General features: G+C 38.9%; 1 protein-coding gene across 1 annotated transcript; it reads right to left on the reverse strand.

Moving 5' to 3' along the window:
• Positions 1-9,124: 9,124 nt before the first annotated feature.
• On the reverse strand, positions 9,125-20,010 carry slc41a2a (solute carrier family 41 member 2a). Its single transcript, XM_044356180.1, has 11 exons — positions 19,507-20,010; positions 16,896-17,347; positions 16,404-16,511; positions 15,261-15,332; positions 14,988-15,132; positions 14,000-14,146; positions 13,607-13,754; positions 12,417-12,496; positions 11,233-11,364; positions 11,009-11,157; positions 9,125-10,927 (listed from the first exon to the last, which is right to left on the reverse strand). Exons 2-11 carry the CDS (start codon positions 17,256-17,258, stop codon positions 10,751-10,753), a joined length of 1,521 nt encoding a protein of 506 aa, XP_044212115.1. The 5' UTR covers positions 17,259-17,347; positions 19,507-20,010; the 3' UTR covers positions 9,125-10,750.
• Positions 20,011-20,043: the final 33 nt, after the last annotated feature.

The raw sequence follows: 20,043 nt of genomic DNA on the forward strand, positions 1-20,043 counted from the left end.
GGAATAGTGAAACATGTCTGTATAGGGATGTAGGGAGGAGTCCTGAATGCATTGGTGATGGTTTCTTGATGTAAGACACTGACTGTATGATACAGAGTACTCGAATAATATGCGGGAAATAAATATTAGGCTGTATAAATAATCCATAACTTGTTTCCAGAATCTCTTGGTTTAATCACAGTACCAAACAGATGAAAAACACAGGACACAGAAAGAGCAGCAATGTCTTGGTGTCGCTGCATCTATAAGCTCAGTGACTTCATATCCTCTTGTGCAACAGTCCTCCTCCTTTTTTTTTTGTGATGGGTTATAGGTTTGAGGAGATGTGACGTCATGCTTTTGAGCCAGTGAGAAAAGTGTTGGAGAATTCCCTCGAGTTTTGAAGTAACCTTAGTAAGTAACTTTAGAAGGTAACCCTGACTGTAGTGAGACAGGGGATGTCCAGGTGTGGATGTCGTAAAACATCTTGGACACACACACACACACACACACACACACGACAGCAGCATTGGCCAGTTGTTGCTTATTGTCCTTAAATCAAATCACTGGCGACATGTCTCTTCACCGTAATGAGCATCCCATCGCTGCCGACACGTCTCTAACCAGTATTAGTTATGCTAGTTTTTTTTTCTTTTCTTTTTAAAAAAAATATTGGTTGAGTACATGCAGACGGCTACACAAGACAGTAACAATTATAGGTAAATACTGAGGAGGAAATTTTGCCCATCCCCTGTCTGTGTCCTTCAAGTTGAGACAAGAGAAATGCCACTGTGCATTTACACAGACAAATTCTAGTCCACTACCGGATAAATTTGAGAGGTCATGGAGATAATCACCCAACCAAAAAAGTGCTTCGAACATGCTGGGAAAAGGAGAGAGCACCAAAGTCAAGTTTTGGCTGAACAGGAGATGCAAAAGTCATAAAGATCAATGCAGACTGAGAAATCCCAAATAAAAATTATAGTCTTCACATTGTATAAGGTCTGTGTAGTCAAGCAATAACTATATATTGACAGATTTGGTGTAGTTATATAAATTATATTCATAGATTATATTACTTATAAATGACTTTGTAATGTCTGATCAGCAAATAAACCAACAGATGAGGTACTGACACATTCAGAAAAGAAATTATTCAGAGTTCAGGATCAGCATCAAAAACTGACATTCAGTCATTAAGGTGGTGCTGAGTGAATCCTCTGATGGCGAAATAACATGAGGCACTCAGATGTTAAATCTTTTTCTGTTCTCGTTTGGGAGAAAGGTTAAAGGTTGAAGCCATCACATGAGCATAACAGAGATCTTTGTAACAGATTGCATGTCTTAGTGTGCACTGTTGCCTTCTGATGCTGCTGCTTCCTCTAGCCTCCTGGTATAGGAGGATCTTTAAGACAATCCCTGAGTCACAGCGTGCCGGATAATAAGCAAAGAGTCCTCACTGAAGTACTGTCTGCATTCAAAACATGAGGAGACTTTCCCCTACAATATGTTACTGTCTGTTTATTCACCTGTCATTTTCTTCTTCTCTAACATAAGTTTTAAAAAATGAAATACCGTATGTCTTAAAAAAACTTAAGAAACATTGCTAATGAATTTTTAAAGACTTCAAATAAAGGGGAAGATTTATATTTAGGAAGTGCAATTATAATGTTTAGACAATGTTCCTCAGTGTTGTTACACTGTCCGACACTTCCTGACCAGGTCAGGTGACACTGGGGGAAAAGCAGTTTTCTGTGAGAAGTTTGAAAGCTTTTACTGACAATTTCAGACACTATTAAGCAGTAATTATTTAAGAAATGTATTTAGAAATATGGGAAACATCCGTCACATTTGCAGCATTTCCAATTAAACCTTTTACTCCATAATTCCAAATTCTGTCTGTATAAATTAAATAGATGCTGCATGCAGTGTAACACCAATGTATTAAATTCTCTGAAGTCTAAAAAGATGACACTTACACAGATGTGAATGTGTAATCTTTAAATGCAATTTTAAGTACCAGACAATCATATTTCCTCACAGGCATTTGTCTATCAGATATAGAAAGAAGAGTTTGCCCTGACAAATCTAGAAAAAAAAACAGTTAACTAGATGTTTATAAGTAAAGAGGCATTGTTCTTGATGAGAAATTATGTGATTGGAAAATATAAACTCCAAACTTATAATTCTAGAGTTATTTCCTGAAACCAAATTCTGATGTATGCCCAGTAATTAATTGGTTAAGGAGGATTATTTAGTAAAAAGACAAACACTTGACTGTATTTAAACCGTATAAACATCTGCAAATACAAAAACAGTTTTCAAAAGGTTTGTTTGATGTGTTTAATATTTTTAGTGTTATTTTCCATACTGTGAAACATTGAACTGTGTTGAAAAATATAAACAAAAACATTCATACTTTTCATTCATTTAATGAGTGAAATGTGTAAAAGGTAAAAGGGTCAGAGTAAGAGGTGTTTGTGTGTGTGTATGTATGTGTATGTGTGGGGATACACACACACACACACACACACACACACACACACACACACACACACAGACATAACAGGAATAAGGAAATGCATAAATATATGAAATGCATGCAATTCATATATTTATGCATCTAAGGTTAATGGAGTAGGGTTAGTGGTTGAGGTTTGATGTTGAAGGTGTTGTTTGGATGAGCTGTGTGGAGGAGGATTTCAGTGCATGATGGAGTTTGGTGGTATGGTGGTGGGAGACAGGTGCGGGGAGGAGAGAGCCAGTTCACTTGAATAACTGGAGGAATCTTTTCCTCAAAGACTTCTTTTTGGTCTTCTTGGGCTCTTGGGCTTCGATCTCATCATTCTGTCTCTCAGGATCAGACATGGTTTCCATCGAGCCACCCACGGCTCCCTCCTTCTCCTCGAGGGTCTTCTTGTTTTTATCGAGAGACTCCAGCAGAAGGGACTTTTCCTCCTTCCACTGGCGCCTCTCCTTCTCGAGGTCCTCCTTGGCCTGCTTTAGGGCTGCCATCAAAATGGAGGTTTCGTCCCGCTGCTCAGCCAGGAGACGGGACCTGTCCTCCTCCCACTGGTTTCTTTTGCAATTCAGGTCCACATTCGCCTCGGCCAGGTTAACCTCAATTCTGAACATTTTGTCCATCTGTTGGGCCAAGACCACCTCCATCTCTTTGTTGTGTTTCCTCTCAGCCTCCAGAGCCTTCTCTAACTGTCCAATTTTATGGGAAGCTTCTGTTTTGGTCTTTCCCTGTTTGGACAGTTCAGCCTTAAGAAATCCATGCTGGAGGTTGGCCTCTTTTGTTTCATTCTCCAGCAATAGTTTCAGTCCCTTTACCTCTTTGAGCAGGGCTTTTTTCTCTGTGGCCAGTTTGGAGATCTGCTCCTCCTTCTCTCCTGTGATCCGCTGAAGCTCAAGCTCAGGGATCATGAGCAGAGCCTGGTTGGTCTGCTCACAATAAGCCTCCACACTGAGCCCTTGGACCAGACTTCCAGGCTGTTGCTCTGCTGTTACAGTGAGCTCTGGTTCAGCCATTAATTCAGGTGCAGGCTCTGCCTCCTGAGATGTTGTTGTTGGCTCTGGCTCCACAGGTGACATAGAAGGCTGTGGCTCTGGAGCTGTGGTTGCTGGCTCTGGCTTCACAGGTCTTTTCAGAATGGTGATTGGCCTACTCTCAGGCTGGGTGACTCTGGGCCCTTTTGAGTTTACAACCCTCTTTTCTTCTGGGTTGAGGGGTGCACCTTCCTGATTGTGGGAGGCATGCAGGATAAGTTTGTTGATCCACTTGTTCCTGCCTTTCTTGCTTTTTTTGTTTCCACTTGTCTCCATCTTGAGATCGTTTCTGGACGCACTGATTCACAGTAAGTCAAATGTCTGTGTCTCACTGCTGGAGGTCAGATACATAAAGCTGAGATTCTGAATCCATTCTGACATCATCGGTTTTTATGATGCATTAAAGGCCTAATTTGCATAAAGCATTCTAGAATCATTATGACATATATTTATTCTACTATAGATTCTAGAACGCTTTATGCAAATTAGGCCTTTAATGCATCATAAAAAACGATGATGTCAGAATGGATTCAGAATCTCAGCTTTATGTATCTGACCTCCAGCAGTGAGACACAGACATTTGACTTACTGTGAATCAGTGCGTCCAGAAACGATCTCAAGATGGAGACAAGTGGAAACAAAAAAAGCAAGAAAGGCAGGAACAAGTGGATCAACAAACTTATCCTGCCTGCCTCCCACAATCAGGAAGGTGCACCCCTCAACCCAGAAGAAAAGAGGGTTGTAAACTCAAAAGGGCCCAGAGTCACCCAGCCTGAGAGTAGGCCAATCACCATTCTGAAAAGACCTGTGAAGCCAGAGCCAGCAACCACAGCTCCAGAGCCACAGCCTTCTATGTCACCTGTGGAGCCAGAGCCAACAACAACATCTCAGGAGGCAGAGCCTGCACCTGAATTAATGGCTGAACCAGAGCTCACTGTAACAGCAGAGCAACAGCCTGGAAGTCTGGTCCAAGGGCTCAGTGTGGAGGCTTATTGTGAGCAGACCAACCAGGCTCTGCTCATGATCCCTGAGCTTGAGCTTCAGCGGATCACAGGAGAGAAGGAGGAGCAGATCTCCAAACTGGCCACAGAGAAAAAAGCCCTGCTCAAAGAGGTAAAGGGACTGAAACTATTGCTGGAGAATGAAACAAAAGAGGCCAACCTCCAGCATGGATTTCTTAAGGCTGAACTGTCCAAACAGGGAAAGACCAAAACAGAAGCTTCCCATAAAATTGGACAGTTAGAGAAGGCTCTGGAGGCTGAGAGGAAACACAACAAAGAGATGGAGGTGGTCTTGGCCCAACAGATGGACAAAATGTTCAGAATTGAGGTTAACCTGGCCGAGGCGAATGTGGACCTGAATTGCAAAAGAAACCAGTGGGAGGAGGACAGGTCCCGTCTCCTGGCTGAGCAGCGGGACGAAACCTCCATTTTGATGGCAGCCCTAAAGCAGGCCAAGGAGGACCTCGAGAAGGAGAGGCGCCAGTGGAAGGAGGAAAAGTCCCTTCTGCTGGAGTCTCTCGATAAAAACAAGAAGACCCTCGAGGAGAAGGAGGGAGCCGTGGGTGGCTCGATGGAAACCATGTCTGATCCTGAGAGACAGAATGATGAGATCGAAGCCCAAGAGCCCAAGAAGACCAAAAAGAAGTCTTTGAGGAAAAGATTCCTCCAGTTATTCAAGTGAACTGGCTCTCTCCTCCCCGCACCTGTCTCCCACCACCATACCACCAAACTCCATCATGCACTGAAATCCTCCTCCACACAGCTCATCCAAACAACACCTTCAACATCAAACCTCAACCACTAACCCTACTCCATTAACCTTAGATGCATAAATATATGAATTGCATGCATTTCATATATTTATGCATTTCCTTATTCCTGTTATGTCTGTGTGTGTGTGTGTGTGTGTGTGTGTGTGTGTGTGTGTGTTTGTGTGTGTATCCCCACACATACACATACATACATACACACACACAAACACCTCTTACTCTGACCCTTTTACCTTTTACACATTTCACTCATTAAATGAATGAAAAGTATGAATGTTTTTGTTTATATTTTTCAACACAGTTCAATGTTTCACAGTATGGAAAATAACACTAAAAATATTAAACACATCAAACAAACCTTTTGAAAACTGTTTTTGTATTTGCAGATGTTTATACGGTTTAAATACAGTCAAGTGTTTGTCTTTTTACTAAATAATCCTCCTTAACCAATTAATTACTGGGCATACATCAGAATTTGGTTTCAGGAAATAACTCGATATATATAAGTTTGGAGTTTATATTTTCCAATCACATAATTTCTCATCAAGAACAATGCCTCTTTACTTATAAACATCTAGTTAACTGTTTTTTTTCTAGATTTGTCAGGGCAAACTCTTCTTTCTATATCTGATAGACAAATGCCTGTGAGGAAATATGATTGTCTGGTACTTAAAATTGCATTTAAAGATTACACATTCACATCTGTGTAAGTGTCACCTTTTTAGACTTAAGAGAATTTAATACATTGGTGTTACACTGCATGCAGCATCTATTTAATTTATACAGACAGAATTTGGAATTATGGAGTAAAAGGTTTAATTGGAAATGCTGCAAATGTGACGGATGTTTCCCATATTTCTAAATACATTTCTTAAATAATTACTGCTTAATAGTGTCTGATATTGTCAGTAAAAGCTTTCAAACTTCTCACAGAAAACTGCTTTTCCCCCAGTGTCACCTGACCTGGTCAGGAAGTGTCGGACAGTGTAACAACACTGAGGAACATTGTGTAAACAATATAATTGCACTTCCTAAATATAAATCTTCCTCTGTATTTGAATTCATTAAAATGAATTACCAATCTTTCCAATTTTTTTAAGACACACAGTATTTAATACCGTGTGTCTTAATGTATGTATACAGTATTAACTGATTTAAAAATTATATTGGAGAAGAAGAAAGCAACAGGTGATTACACAGACAGTAACATATTATAGGGGAAAGTCTCCTCATGCTTTGAATGCAGTCAGTACAAACCCTCCAGCAACAGGACAGCTGTTTCTTCAACCCTCCAGGAATGCTGGCTAACAACACATGAGTGAGATTAACGAACTTCTCACTCACTAGTCCATCAACACAATGTCAAATATCAAAATAAGGAACCCCTCAACTTGGACAGACCAATTCACACCCTGGTGTGAGCTGCAAGCACAACGTGGGTAAACATCACTTCACCATTGAATATCACAACTCACCTGTAGGAACCAGTCACCACGTGTGTTTAAGCCTACAAGGAATATGAGTCCAGTTTCTCGTGTCTCATTTACACACAGTTCCAAGAACAATGTTCGGGAAGACGCACACAGACATACAGAAAGGGATAAATCTTCAGACTATACATACATATGTATACAAATGTTGATGGAAAAGAATAAATTTAGGAAAGCTACTGGTAACAATGACATTTCTAATGAAGTGTTGAAGTCTCCTACATTACTTAAAGTTCTGTTTTAGTAATTTGAGGTTTGTTTTGTAGTGACATTATTCCTTCTCAGTGGTATAAGACCAACATTAAACCTATCATTAAGCATCCGAAAATGATCACAAATGATCACTTAGTCATAGCAGCATTAGCCTTATTAGCACTGTGTAGAAATGTATTCACTGCTCTTTACTCACAGACTTGGAGATCATCTTGAAAGGACAGGTTTGCTGGTAAATGAGCAAAATGGCTTCAGAAAAGCTAAAGCATGTATTGATTGTATTGATATATGTATTTATTGTTACATAAGTCGCCAGAACAAAAGTGAAAGAAAATATGTCTACATCTGTATGTTTTATTGACTTTCAGAAGGTGTTTGATTGGATAATTGGAGACCTTTTTCATTATAGATTGCTAACTTCAAGAGTTGATGGATGATTTTATAATGCCATTAAGTCCCTTTATTGAGCACCTGCTGCCTGCGTTCAATTTAATGATATAAAACAGGTTTCCAACAGTTTGGTGTAAACAAGGAGCCGTGTTATTACCAGCACTGTTCTCTCTTTATGTTCATGATTTAGCTTTTCAAATGAAATCTTGTAAGCTGGGGGATGATTTGACTGCTCATATATTACTTTATGCTGATGATATAATTTTACTAGCGGAACATGAAAAAGATCTAAATGTCCAGGCTGAATGGGGCTGGAAATGGAGACTAATGGTAAACCAGGATAAAACAAAAAGTGCATTTCAGGCAGCAATCAGTTTTAAGAAGTGCAGTTACTTTTAAACTTGGTTCAACAGTGCTGTCATATGCTGACCAGTATAAATATTTAGGTTTCATTTTGGATAAGCATCTCATTTGTAATTAGGCTATTAGTGTTTTAGTTAATTAAGAAGGTAGAGAACTGGGATCAGTGCTGACCAAAGGCAAACTCTGTAAAGATCTGGGATTTTGTACTTATACACAGTTGTGTAAGTCTTGTGTGTGTCATGTTTTAGATTCTGCATCTGGCATTTGGTGATTCCATGAACATGTGAATTGTAACACCAAACATCACACAGCTATTCCTTTGTTTTTGGGAGTTCATAAACTTACAATAGTTTTGGTCATTAGTGGTGATGTGGGATGGAAACCACCAAATGTCAGAAATCTGAGATGATCTGACTGTGAAACAGACTAGAGAGATTTTTGATTGGGACATTTTGCATGAATACCCCTGGATTAGTGAGGTGAAATCCTTATTTTGTGTGATTGACTCTTCTTTTATTATCCAAAACAGATTACAGTGTAATATTCATGATCCCCAGTGAAAATACCTCTTCCTGATGTACAAAGAAAGATGGTCTATTGATGTTTGGTACAAACCTAAATAAAGAACTTCATCACTCAGTCAGTCAGTCAGTCACAGACATTCACGTTTGTAGAGCTGGTCCCACTGTTGAGGTCTAGCCAAAAATGGTAATTTCCTTTGCGGTTATATCTGACTTCATGCTCCTGCAACCTGATTACTTAAGTGCTTGTGAATGCACTGGATTACCACTGGCTTATTGTTGAGGGCGCATATGAAAGAGCGTTTACCAAATGAACACATTTAAATGGAGCTCTCTCAGTGGTGTCAAGTGAGGACAGATCTCTAAATAACCTCACTCTGGTAGACTCTGTGCTTCTCATAAAGTTCTCAAGGAATGATTGATCACTTGTATCATGTCTCTTTATCATTAAGCAGCCGGATCACAGATCTATCAAAATAAAGAGTGTAAAAAAGACAGAATACTGGCACTCACAGACCAATAATCTTTGATTTTTTGTGGGCAAAAATGAACACATTTCAGCTAAAAGCCATCAAATTGGTGGCTTGATGGCTTTTAGCTGAAACACTTATACTTTTACTTTTACATACTTTTCACTATGTGCAAGAGTTAAACCTTTTAATATGATTTGATGCTTTTTAGCATTAACTCAATACAATGCAATAAATCTATTAATAAATCACTAAATGAAAATTGATTATTAATTTGTCAATCTACTGTACAATAGAAGTATATAGAAGTTCATGATATTTGTATGTATAAAACTTTATTATTAGCAGTTATAAGCACATTACATTGACGTGAATATCCTATTTTAAATAATAATCTTGGTCCAGTAACATAAGACCCTTTCTGTGCTCAATTGTTATATATATATATGTGTGTGTGTATCTGTGGATAACCCTATAGTCTATCTATACACCATGTGATTTGAGTTACTTCATCTCTCCTGGCACATACGCAAAAGTGACATCAGCGTCCTCAGGCTCTGCCATTCTTATAAAACTGCATTCTTGTTAGCAGAGGTCATGAAGATCCTAAACTCATTACACATTCCTCATTAGACAGCCAGACAATTTATCTTCTTTCAGCTACACAGTGCACAGTTCTCTTGATGAGATGCTTATTTGAGTATAGTCCATGTCCAGTCCAGTACAGTCCATGCATGAATAAAGAAATACTTTGACACTCAACCTGAATCTGATATTCACTCCCTCAACACAACTGAGTAAAGATAACTGTTGATTTAATAAAAGTCTACAATAAAGTTACAGTAGAGCAAGAAAACATAAAGTTTTTGATCAGTTTCTTAAGATTGTCAGTGACATTAAGTCCCTGCACACTGCAGAAATCTTTTACACCCTTAAAACAACAACCCTACAAAACCAGACACAAATCTTATCTCTTAAGAAATAAGATTATCAAAAGTGAAGAAGGGGCTTGCTACACACACAAGAAAAGACCTTTATTTCTTTAAATACTTTCTGCAAGTAGAGGAGGGCACATTTTGCATATCATAATCAGACTTGCTTGCGAATTAGGAAAACAAACCACAGTTGTGATGTACAGTAGGGGATTACAAGCTCCACAAACATTATTGTGTGGTGTAACAAATCACATCACACAGTCTGACTTCTAAAAAAAATGCAGCAAATGCACAATTGTATCCAGACTACAAAAATAAAATTCAGGTGTAATTCAGAAGACCAAATTGATCTGATCTCATCAAAATTAATACAGACTTTTGGTTCAAATGCTGTTTAAAGTGAACAAGTAGAATCAGCAATTGGTATACCCCATGATGTATCTATCCTGCATGATACGCATGTACGCCATATGCCCACTGGGATTTCCCATATGCCCACTAAAAAATAAACATTAAAATATCAATATCAACCAATATTATATTCCACATTGGGGACATATAATTCTGCTTTCATTTCCCTCCGTTCAGTGTTCAAAAATTTTTAAAAAAACAAACAGATGTAACAGATAAAAAGTGACAAAACCTTGGACCTACAACAAGAGGTTTGCTATATTAAGTGCATGAGTTAATTCTTTAGCCGTGTTTGTCTGTGTGTCTGACAAGTTGCTATGAAACAGAAACTGCAATGAGTGTTGAGTATGTCTTAAACATCCTGTAATACAGAAAACTGTGCTGCCTGGTAGTAAAGATGTGCGCTCACCTGAGGAGAACATGTGTCAGAAACCTCTGACACAATGTTGTCAGGAAGACAGAAGAATAAACTGTGGAGACGGAGCAGCTAATGACTGCCACTACTTGGATGAAGATGAAAAGGGCAAAAAGAATTGTGGACAAGAAATGGATGACTCTGATAAATGTTCAGTTTTTTTGGCCTTCTATTTTTTATTTTGAGATTACTGATCTTCAATTGTGTTTGTTCTTCCTCAAACATGCTCTTGTTATGAACCTATACACTGCCTGAGTCACCAATGCACCACAGCAGGAGAAAGGCAAGAGAGAGGAGAGCGGTCCCCAGTAGGTCCCCAAGGGCTGTGAGGTAGGGTATTGAGTAACTGTCGGGGTCTTTACCCCTCCGCCACAGACAGTGGACCATACAGTCAGCTATACACAGCAGGGAGAGGACCTGAGAGACAGAGACATGAGAGAAATTATAGAGCAGCGATGAAGCCTGCAGAAGGAAAAATGACTATGATGTCTGACTCACCTGAATCAGGGAAGCAGACAAGAAGGCGACAATGAAGAGAGGACTGGGCAAAGTGTGGCCTCCTTTTAACAAGTGAATGCTGTATATGAAGATAAGCTGACCAGGGATGACCAGTAGAAGCAGAACCTGGGCAGATCGATGGTTTGCTCCTGCCATGACAAAGCTGAACATCAGATCATGTGTGTCTGACCCTTATTTAAATGGTTTAAACTTTTGATCTTTACCTGAACCAAAGAAAGTGCGACAAGGGTTGAAGCAGCTCTTACGGTCTTCAGGAACCTCTCCAGGTGAGTAGTTCAAATGCAAATTAGTAGAAATACGACTAGACTGAATGGAGACAAGGTTTCCTCCAATACCTGATTAGAGAAGAAGAGGTGTGAGAAGGGTCAACAGCAAGGCCATAAGTGTGACTGAACCTAATCCAGACAAAGGGGGTTAAAGGGGCCAAATGCACGTTGGAGGGCCGAATAGTTTCCAAAAACCCCCCATCCCACACCTTTAATGTCAGATTGTTGGTGGGGGCGGGGGGTGTAGGGCCTAAAGCCTACCTGGAGAAACTGTCACAATGGTCATAAGTAAACTACCGGGAATGTGAGCTTGCACTCATTTCATAGATAAGTGAGACCCAAAAAGGGAGTCTTAACAGTTTAGCAGTCCTGCTTGTGTGGAGTTATCTGGTCCTTTCTCCAGTTCAAATGACCCCAAAGATCATTTAAGCTTTTAGTTCGGGCAATAATTTATTTTCCAAGAGTTCTGACACAGTGTTTAATTCTGGCCAGTGTCATGTTGTCAGACCCCCACTGGGGCGGAGAGGTCAGTTTGTGTAGGTCTTGGGGGAGACAGTCCCCATGTTTCTGTGGAATTCAAGAAAGGTAGAAAAACAAGTCTGTCTTTCTTTCTCTTGGAAATTAAAGAAAATGAACAGGCTCCTCTACAGTTTCATCACCATTTTTAGTAAATTATCACACTACCAAACTACAAACTGAAGTGTCACTCTCATACACTGTTAAAAGTTTGTGATCGCTTTGATCAATATCTATTTATTACTCACATCACAAATGTGACATCACAGTTTTTCGGAGCTAAGTGCAGAGAACTTTCAGAGAGCAGAAAATAATGTGAACACAACTTCAATTTGTAACATGAAGGCTCTGTTTCTGCTTTTTACCTTGCGATTGTTGAGACAAAATATAAAATAGTTGCAGCCATAATAACTTTCCAGAGTTGTAAGAACTGCTCAAATGTGCCATGTTCACCATCTTAGTTTAGGATGCTAACATGCAAAACTAAGATGGTGAATGTGGTACATTATCCCTTCAAAACATCAACATGCTGACATTATTGTGTCCATAAATGCACTTTTAAAACTCACCATACCATACCATACCATACCAAGAGGACAACTCACCATTTATGACTGGAGCATAAACTATAATTCCTGCCAGGTTTGGATCTGACACAGTCTTGTCCAGAATAAGTCCCCCAATACTAAAAGAAAGACAACCAAAAATGTGTTTTTTATAAGTTCTACATATTCTACACACTGCTGGCACTTTCAGATATTAACACACTCATCAAAACACAAACAAAAAAAAGTGATATTGCACTGTGTGAGTGAACAAGCAGAGAAATTCATTCAAATGAATTTGCTTGGATAAGTATGCAGCCATTTGCTTTGTTTGGACATAACTGCTAGATTCAACATTTTGTATTCCCTGTCACACCACATTTAAATTGTATTAATCAGTTGTGAGTACCATTTTTCTTTGAAACAATTTGTTTGTCTTGCTGGTTCATTAATAAAAAATGCTCCTGTGCTTAGATCTTAGTGGCATTTGATGCATGTTAGCATTTAGGGTAGGCTAAATACAGTATATACCAATAGTGATGGGATAAAATTCTAAATGCTAAAGAAAGTGTGAGGAAAACAACAGCACTTTGACCTTGACAGGGCACACACTGTATATTCATGATTTTGATACATTCAGTGAACTGTCCTCCCTTCTTTGGTTAAACTGTGGTCCTTCTTCATAGGAGGGAGATTGCCACACAGGTATCCTGTTTTCACAGTTACTTGCTGACCATGTCATTAACCATATAGAGACAAGAATCAGTATACTGAACTGTTATGGGAGAGGGGAAAACGCTCCCAGGGCAGTAAACATTCTATAAAAGCTCTTGTACATCTGTGTTATTAGAACTTCATTGATGTATCTTTGATTCTGAAGGCCTGTCTTCAATAAATGTTAAACTTCAAGGTGTTCTCTGTTTCCTGCATGATGCAGAGGGATGGAGCCAAATTCAGTTTATATCTATCAAATGTATAGCTCAGTATATCAGAGTTTCCATCACACTGCAGTGGATATTTGTCTTTGATGTGGCTATAGAATAAAAATATACACATAACATTAATTCTTTAAACAAAAATATACAAAAATATACTCAACCTTGTAAAAACCTGTGATAAGACTACAAAACAATTACAGTAATCATGAACTTCAACATTTACAAAACAGCTAAATGTATAAAAAAGGCAAGTACTCTGAATGCGTGTATAAAGAGGAAGAAATGACTGGGTTTTAAGGCAGAGGTGAATACCTGCTGATGACCATCGCTGTTATGATTGGTTCCCAGCCTGTGTAGAGCAGGATGTGACTGGCCGGATGTTTGGAGGAGATGACCACCCAGAGAGGGATCAGGCACAACAATAACAGATCCACCAGGTACAACACATAGGGATACAGTTCTGTCAAGAGGAAAGGTCATTATTTATTGCTTCATTTTAAACCAGGGTTCAATCTAAAACCTTGTTGGATCTCTGAGCTTTATGGAAGTGTTAGATCAAGGGTCACAACTGCCATCTGTTGGCCAAAAGTGAGAATGACATGACTTCTGGCTCTTGGAACGACTTGTGTATTACTGTTTCTGTTACTGTGTGTGTTACAGAATCAGATAGTCCCACCAATACATCTTGTTCACATCCTTGTTTACCTCTGAAGGAGTAAAACCACTGACTGAAGCCGGCCAGCAAGGCAAGAGTGATGAGATCCCCAAAGCTGGCTGCCATGGGTGTGGCCACATTGTCAGGGTTGATTCCCATCCGCTTGGAGCCAATAATCACTCCCACCATGATAATACCTGGGAAAAATAAAAGTCAAGGCGAGTTCTTAATCTGAGGTGACATGGAATAAGTCCTGATGGTGATAATTTTGTCAGAAATAACTGATTAAATAGAGAACTGATAGTCTTTATCTTATTTCCATTTCAACCTAAATGGAACAAAATAACCTTCAGTTCCTCATTTACATGTCTTCCTCTCAGTTGTACTTATAAATAGAATAAAGGTGGTGTGGGGTAAAAAGGAAAGTAAAGGGGGGCATCCAGCCCTTAATCACTAGCAACACCTCTGCCTCTGTAACTGTTGTGATAACAAAATTCAAAGTGTAGATTGATCAAAAGGCATTCTGCAGCAAAAAATGATAAACCTCAAGCAGAACTGATTTGGATGCCTGATGCCACAGTCCAAATGTTCGTGTTTACATTTCTAAAATAAGAATGTGCATTTTTTCCAAGTATTTAGGTATCTTTGCTATGAAAACACATTGAAGCTTTAGGGGTCCTAAATGAAAGAATTAATTGGTACTATAGGCTAACACAGAGTCAGTAGTGAAGAATGATGCAATGTAGAAGGCTGTCTCTGAACAGAAAAAAGGAGAAAGAAGAAGCAGAACGGATTTCATAGAAACACAGGGCTACCCAGTGCCTGTAAATGTGTAATGTATGTGTCACAGCTAATTAAACTTAATGAGGATTCCTGAGGTCGCAGGTGAAGAAAGGAGGGTGACAAGTGGGATGGAAAAAGGGTTGAATAGGTCTAATGGTGATCTGTGTAGGTGTGTTGTTGCACCTGTCTCAACTTTTTACACTCAAGAAGAGGTGAAGGAAAGAGGAGAAAGGTGATGGCAGGTTGTGTTGTTACCTTGCAACATTGAAGCCACAAAGGCAGTAGAGACACTGGTTGAACACAGGAGCGCTGCGTGATTAAAGGGCATCTTTCCTTCTGCCATCCAGCCCAACAAGATTGCCAATAGGGAAGCTAAAAGGCCGAGCACTGTGGCTTGTAGCTGTAGAAACAGTTTGGACCAGTATTTTAGAGTATAATGATGTAAATAAACTGTTAATGATACGGATATGATTCACTGGTGGGTGATACATATTAGTCACATGCTTTTAATAGATGACATTAATGTACCTGCTTGAGTGCCAGGTTCCCAATGATCAACATCCACTTTTCTCTGACAAGTTCCATTTTTCCTGCATTCACCTGACGACATTAGATAAATGTTGTTCATGTTGTTATTGGTACACAGCAAAGCAAAAAAATTCAACTGAGATTTTTCCTTGGTATTTTAACATTTAACATTTTTTTCATCTTTGTAGTGACACCGACACTTTTGATATTAAAAAAATCCAATTTAACAGTTAAATATTAAACTAAATTGTACATCTACAGCCTCCTAAATATGTAACTTGCTAGACTGCTTTTGGGCAATGAAAATAAGACGGTAATATCTGATGACTTGTTAGGTGTCGTTTGTAATTCTAATCTATATAAAACATCAGTATATGTCAAATATCCAAACAAAGCACAAAGATGATAATAGGCTGACAAAAATGTCTCAAAAATGAGCCATGAATTTTGTGTTAGTCAAAAAAAACATTTTAAGGGGAAATTAAACCATAAAGTAATTAACTAATAATACTAATGGAAAGCTTAATTACTTGTTTACTGTACAGTTCAATCTCAAGACTAAGCTGTCGCCTAGGAACAGTGTAACCTTAACACAGAACACAATAGATACAAGATATAGATGAATGATTAACATGTTAATGAATGATTACCATGACAACATTTTAGTATTATAGTATCTCCTTTAACAGGAAAACATGATTTCACAATTATTGGACTATTGTTAGCATTAACGTGTCCTGCAGGAGGATATTGTGCTGCAAGGTGATCTGCTGCCACAGTCTTCACAGATCAGTGAGGAGTTTCACACAAGGACAGAAAACCCATGATGCAAGAGGGCAGAAATATAATTCTGAGAAAGAGACTGTAGTTAAACCTTTCGATCATTTTTTGTATTATTCACTTTCACTCCAACTTATTTCATTGCGTTCACTTCATTATGTTGCTTTATGCTGCGTGTAATCTTCTTAGCACATGACTTATTCCTTATGGTATTTATATTATAAATAGATTACTGACGAGAAGTCACTTTTTGTGCATATAATGGTAAGTGTGTGATTTGATTAAATTGCTGGCCTTCTCTCTCTCCCTCTCTCTGTGTGTGTGTGTGTGTGTGTGTGCGCATGTTCTCGTGCCCACACTCACAGCAGTGGAGAGTCTGGAGGCCAGAGTCATTTCCAGGTTCCCCTTCATGCCTAATACAGCAGGAATCAGAATGAAGATCTCTGTGATTTCCTGAAACACGTCCCAGCTCTGCCATAAAAATACACACACAGTGATAAATATAGTCGACATCAACACACAGTAAATTACCTTTCTTAAAGTTAAGGTGATGTTTACTTTAACTAAACTCGTCCATTTTGAAATTTAGATTAGTTTTTATTCATTTCATGATCCACTTATTTCTCCTCTAACTCATCTATGTGCAGCAGAATCTCATCTTTCTTCCCTCTATACCTGTTTCCTCTCTCTTCATCTTTACTTCTTCACAAAAAAATGTTTTCAATGCATAAATTTAATTCAACTTAATTTAGCTACCAGGCACTTGGAAGGACTAGAAATGATGACCTCACCAAGGAGATGATTAAATCTCTAAACCACTTCTGTGTCTTCTTTGCCTTTCCCTCGTTTCCTCACCTGAACCACTTCAAGCAGCATCCCAGCAGAGACTGTTCCCAGTCCAGCCAGCAGAAATGGCACCAGTATCTGCAGCACCATGGAGCAGACTGACTCAGCAGGCACACCAGCGCCATTTGGACTCTTTGCCTTATTGGATCCACTGAACCTTGACCCACTATAGTGTTCATTTAGGAGCAGAGAGTCTGTCTCAGTGTACTCCCGTGGCTCGTAATCTGGTGAAATAGTCTCATTAGAAGTAAAATGTTGCGGAGTTCCCAAATGCTGTGGTAAGGGCTGGTTCGATCTGTTTTGTTGGCTGGGGCTTCTTCCCACAGAGCCACTTGGGGACGTCTGCTCATCCTTTGACCCTTTGACAACCATGGTGTTAAGTTGGGTCTTGGCAGGATATTATTCCTGCTGCTCCGGCTCCTGAGAAACAGCAGCGCCTACACTGGTCACAAACAGTTGGCCTAAAGGAAAATTAATACCAACAATGAGCTCACCAACAGAATAACCCAGAGCCAGTATCATGTACCAACATACACCAGAAATGTCCCCAAATACAGGCTGTTTTTCTGTCAGAAAAGACAACATCAACTGCACAGAAGCAGAAATAAAACAGTAATAAAGAATTGGTGGATGTATAACAGTAGTATTAGCTGGAGAATGCCACAGTAAAACATCTCAGCATTAAATAGTTATAAAAACTCTATCAGACAAACAAAAACTGACTCTCTGGAGTGTAGAAAACTTTGCTGTTGCATCAGGCTGTTTCAGAGTCATCTGATGGCACAGATCGCCTGCATTATCATTCTTCATGCCTGTTTCCCATCAGCAGCACTGAGGTCATGTTGTCTGACAGAGACAATGGACTTCATTTGAAATTCCTAAGAGATGACCTGGTACAAAACAGCTGAGGCTACAGTTATAAGAGGTAAGAGAGAGTACCTACAAAATTTTACACAATCTGCTAAACTGGGCACATCAAAAAAACATACTTGTCAACATTGTGTATTAAAATTGATCAAAACTAGTTTAGGAACTTATATTCATCCTTGCAAGCCGATGTTGTATTATTTGATGCTAAATTAAGGCAAGCTTGGGCAGAAGAGCTGAACTGAAATCACTGACAATACATGGAGGTAACTATAATTAAGATATACAACACTTCTATAGATTTATAACAGTTTGTATACAACATAAATGTTAAAAATCAACTTATACAATTTAAGGTTGTAAATAGACTCTATTACACAAAATCAAGGCTCCAAACTATATATCCTAACATCTCCCCCTGTGTGACAAGTGCAAACAGGATACAGGGTATGCCCCGAGCGCCACTCCTTCTGGTCTCTTATATTTGACTATATATCAAAGGATTATGGTAAAACAATAACACCAGATCCCTTCTCGTCATATTTGGGTTACCTGTGAACTCTGTCATGGATAATCACATTGTTCAGGCCATCTCACTCTGCACTCTGCTAGTGAAACGCCCCATTCTACAACAATGGAAATCTGAGTCTAGCCTTTAATACAAACTTGCCAATAAGGAAAATGTCTTCCTGAAAATCTGGAAACTGCTGCTCAACAAATGATCAACATCCCGGCAGAAGTGAGCTGACTCATACACTTCATGTGCTTGACATGACGTGATAACGTCCTGTTCATGCTGTATTACATTCACATATCATTGGGATCACTGTTGTTGCCAATGCTACTTTCTGTTTTGTCTTTTGTTTGTTTTTCTATTCCTGAATAACATTCATTATTTAAAAGTAATAAATGTTTTGTTTGCCTTTTGTTTGCTGCTTGTTCTATTGTATATAACCATATATATTTTTAACTGGACATTACTTTATCCTGCCTCTGTTTAACACAGAGTGCTGCCATTGAAATTTATACCTGTCCTTTAAAAATCCAATAAACAGACTTAAAAAAAAATCGAGTTAAGGAATCTGCTTCAGGCTGTTGAAAAACTTTGAAAGAATAGCAGCTTTACCGTATATTTAAACTAGTTAAGTTTGTCTGTTAAGAAACTAAAACTTTGATGAAAATACACATAATTTTAAAATGTAAATAGTTTAATTAATAGGCAAAATCATCAATTGATCAATCATCAAACCCTGAAAACGGTCAGCAAAGCCACAACTAACTGTTGTGAGTAAAAACTTCTCAAATCCTTCAAGAGTATTTAGTGTTTTCTAAAAGGGGACCTGAACTGCTGGACCCACAGATCTGTGAGAAAGTCACCACTGTATGATGCTCCAGAGTATCTAATGGAAGCAGGATACATCAAACAAACACAGTATAATGAAAAGCTTTCTTCAGTTAGACACTAATGGTCTCTAAGATCAAGATCACAGGGTTCAAGCTAAAACAAGAACCAGAGCGAAAGTTTTAATTCACATTTCAAACTAATTTGCAATGCCAATTTACTTTTGGTATGTCTCCGTATCTCCAGCGTCTCTGCTAACACAGACTCTTAATAATGAAACAACATGCCAGTATTTTTTAATTCTATAATTTGAACAATGTTTGCTCTATAGTTTGGAGTCGAAAAGTGGAATAAATAAGTGCCTTACCGTTAATATGAAACTATGGGAGAAGAAGAAGCGTCTATTCTCACCCTGCACTGCTGACCGTGACTCTTCCTCGTGGCCTCTGTCATCCTCTGAATGATGTGCTGAGTCTTCACAGTCCCCCTACAAACACACACACTCATTCGCTCTCACACACACCACGTAACTGTCACTGTCTCACCCCCCCATTACGTGTAAAGCATGCATTGCATATTCTATAGCCTGCATAACACACACACACACACACACACACACACACACACACACACACACATCTTTGACAGTCATTTGTTAAGAGTAGTCTAATGTTTGCCTGTGACTGTGTTATAGCAGTTGAATGTTGTACAGTTATTCTTTCTTCACATGGAGTTTATTGTCTTTCTTTTATTCATTTATTTAATGTTTATAATGTATGGAGTGCATGGATAACTGCCTAACTTATAGCCTACACGATTACACAACCTCTATCTATCTATCTATCTATCTATCTATCTATCTATCTATCTATCTATCTATCTATCTATCTATCTATCTAGCAATCTAGCTATCTCCCAGTGACAGCTCTTCTGGACTCCGTTTCCCAT

This window comes from Thunnus albacares, chromosome 7, assembly GCF_914725855.1.
Source record: "Thunnus albacares chromosome 7, fThuAlb1.1, whole genome shotgun sequence".
Taxonomy (NCBI): Eukaryota; Metazoa; Chordata; class Actinopteri; order Scombriformes; family Scombridae; genus Thunnus; species Thunnus albacares.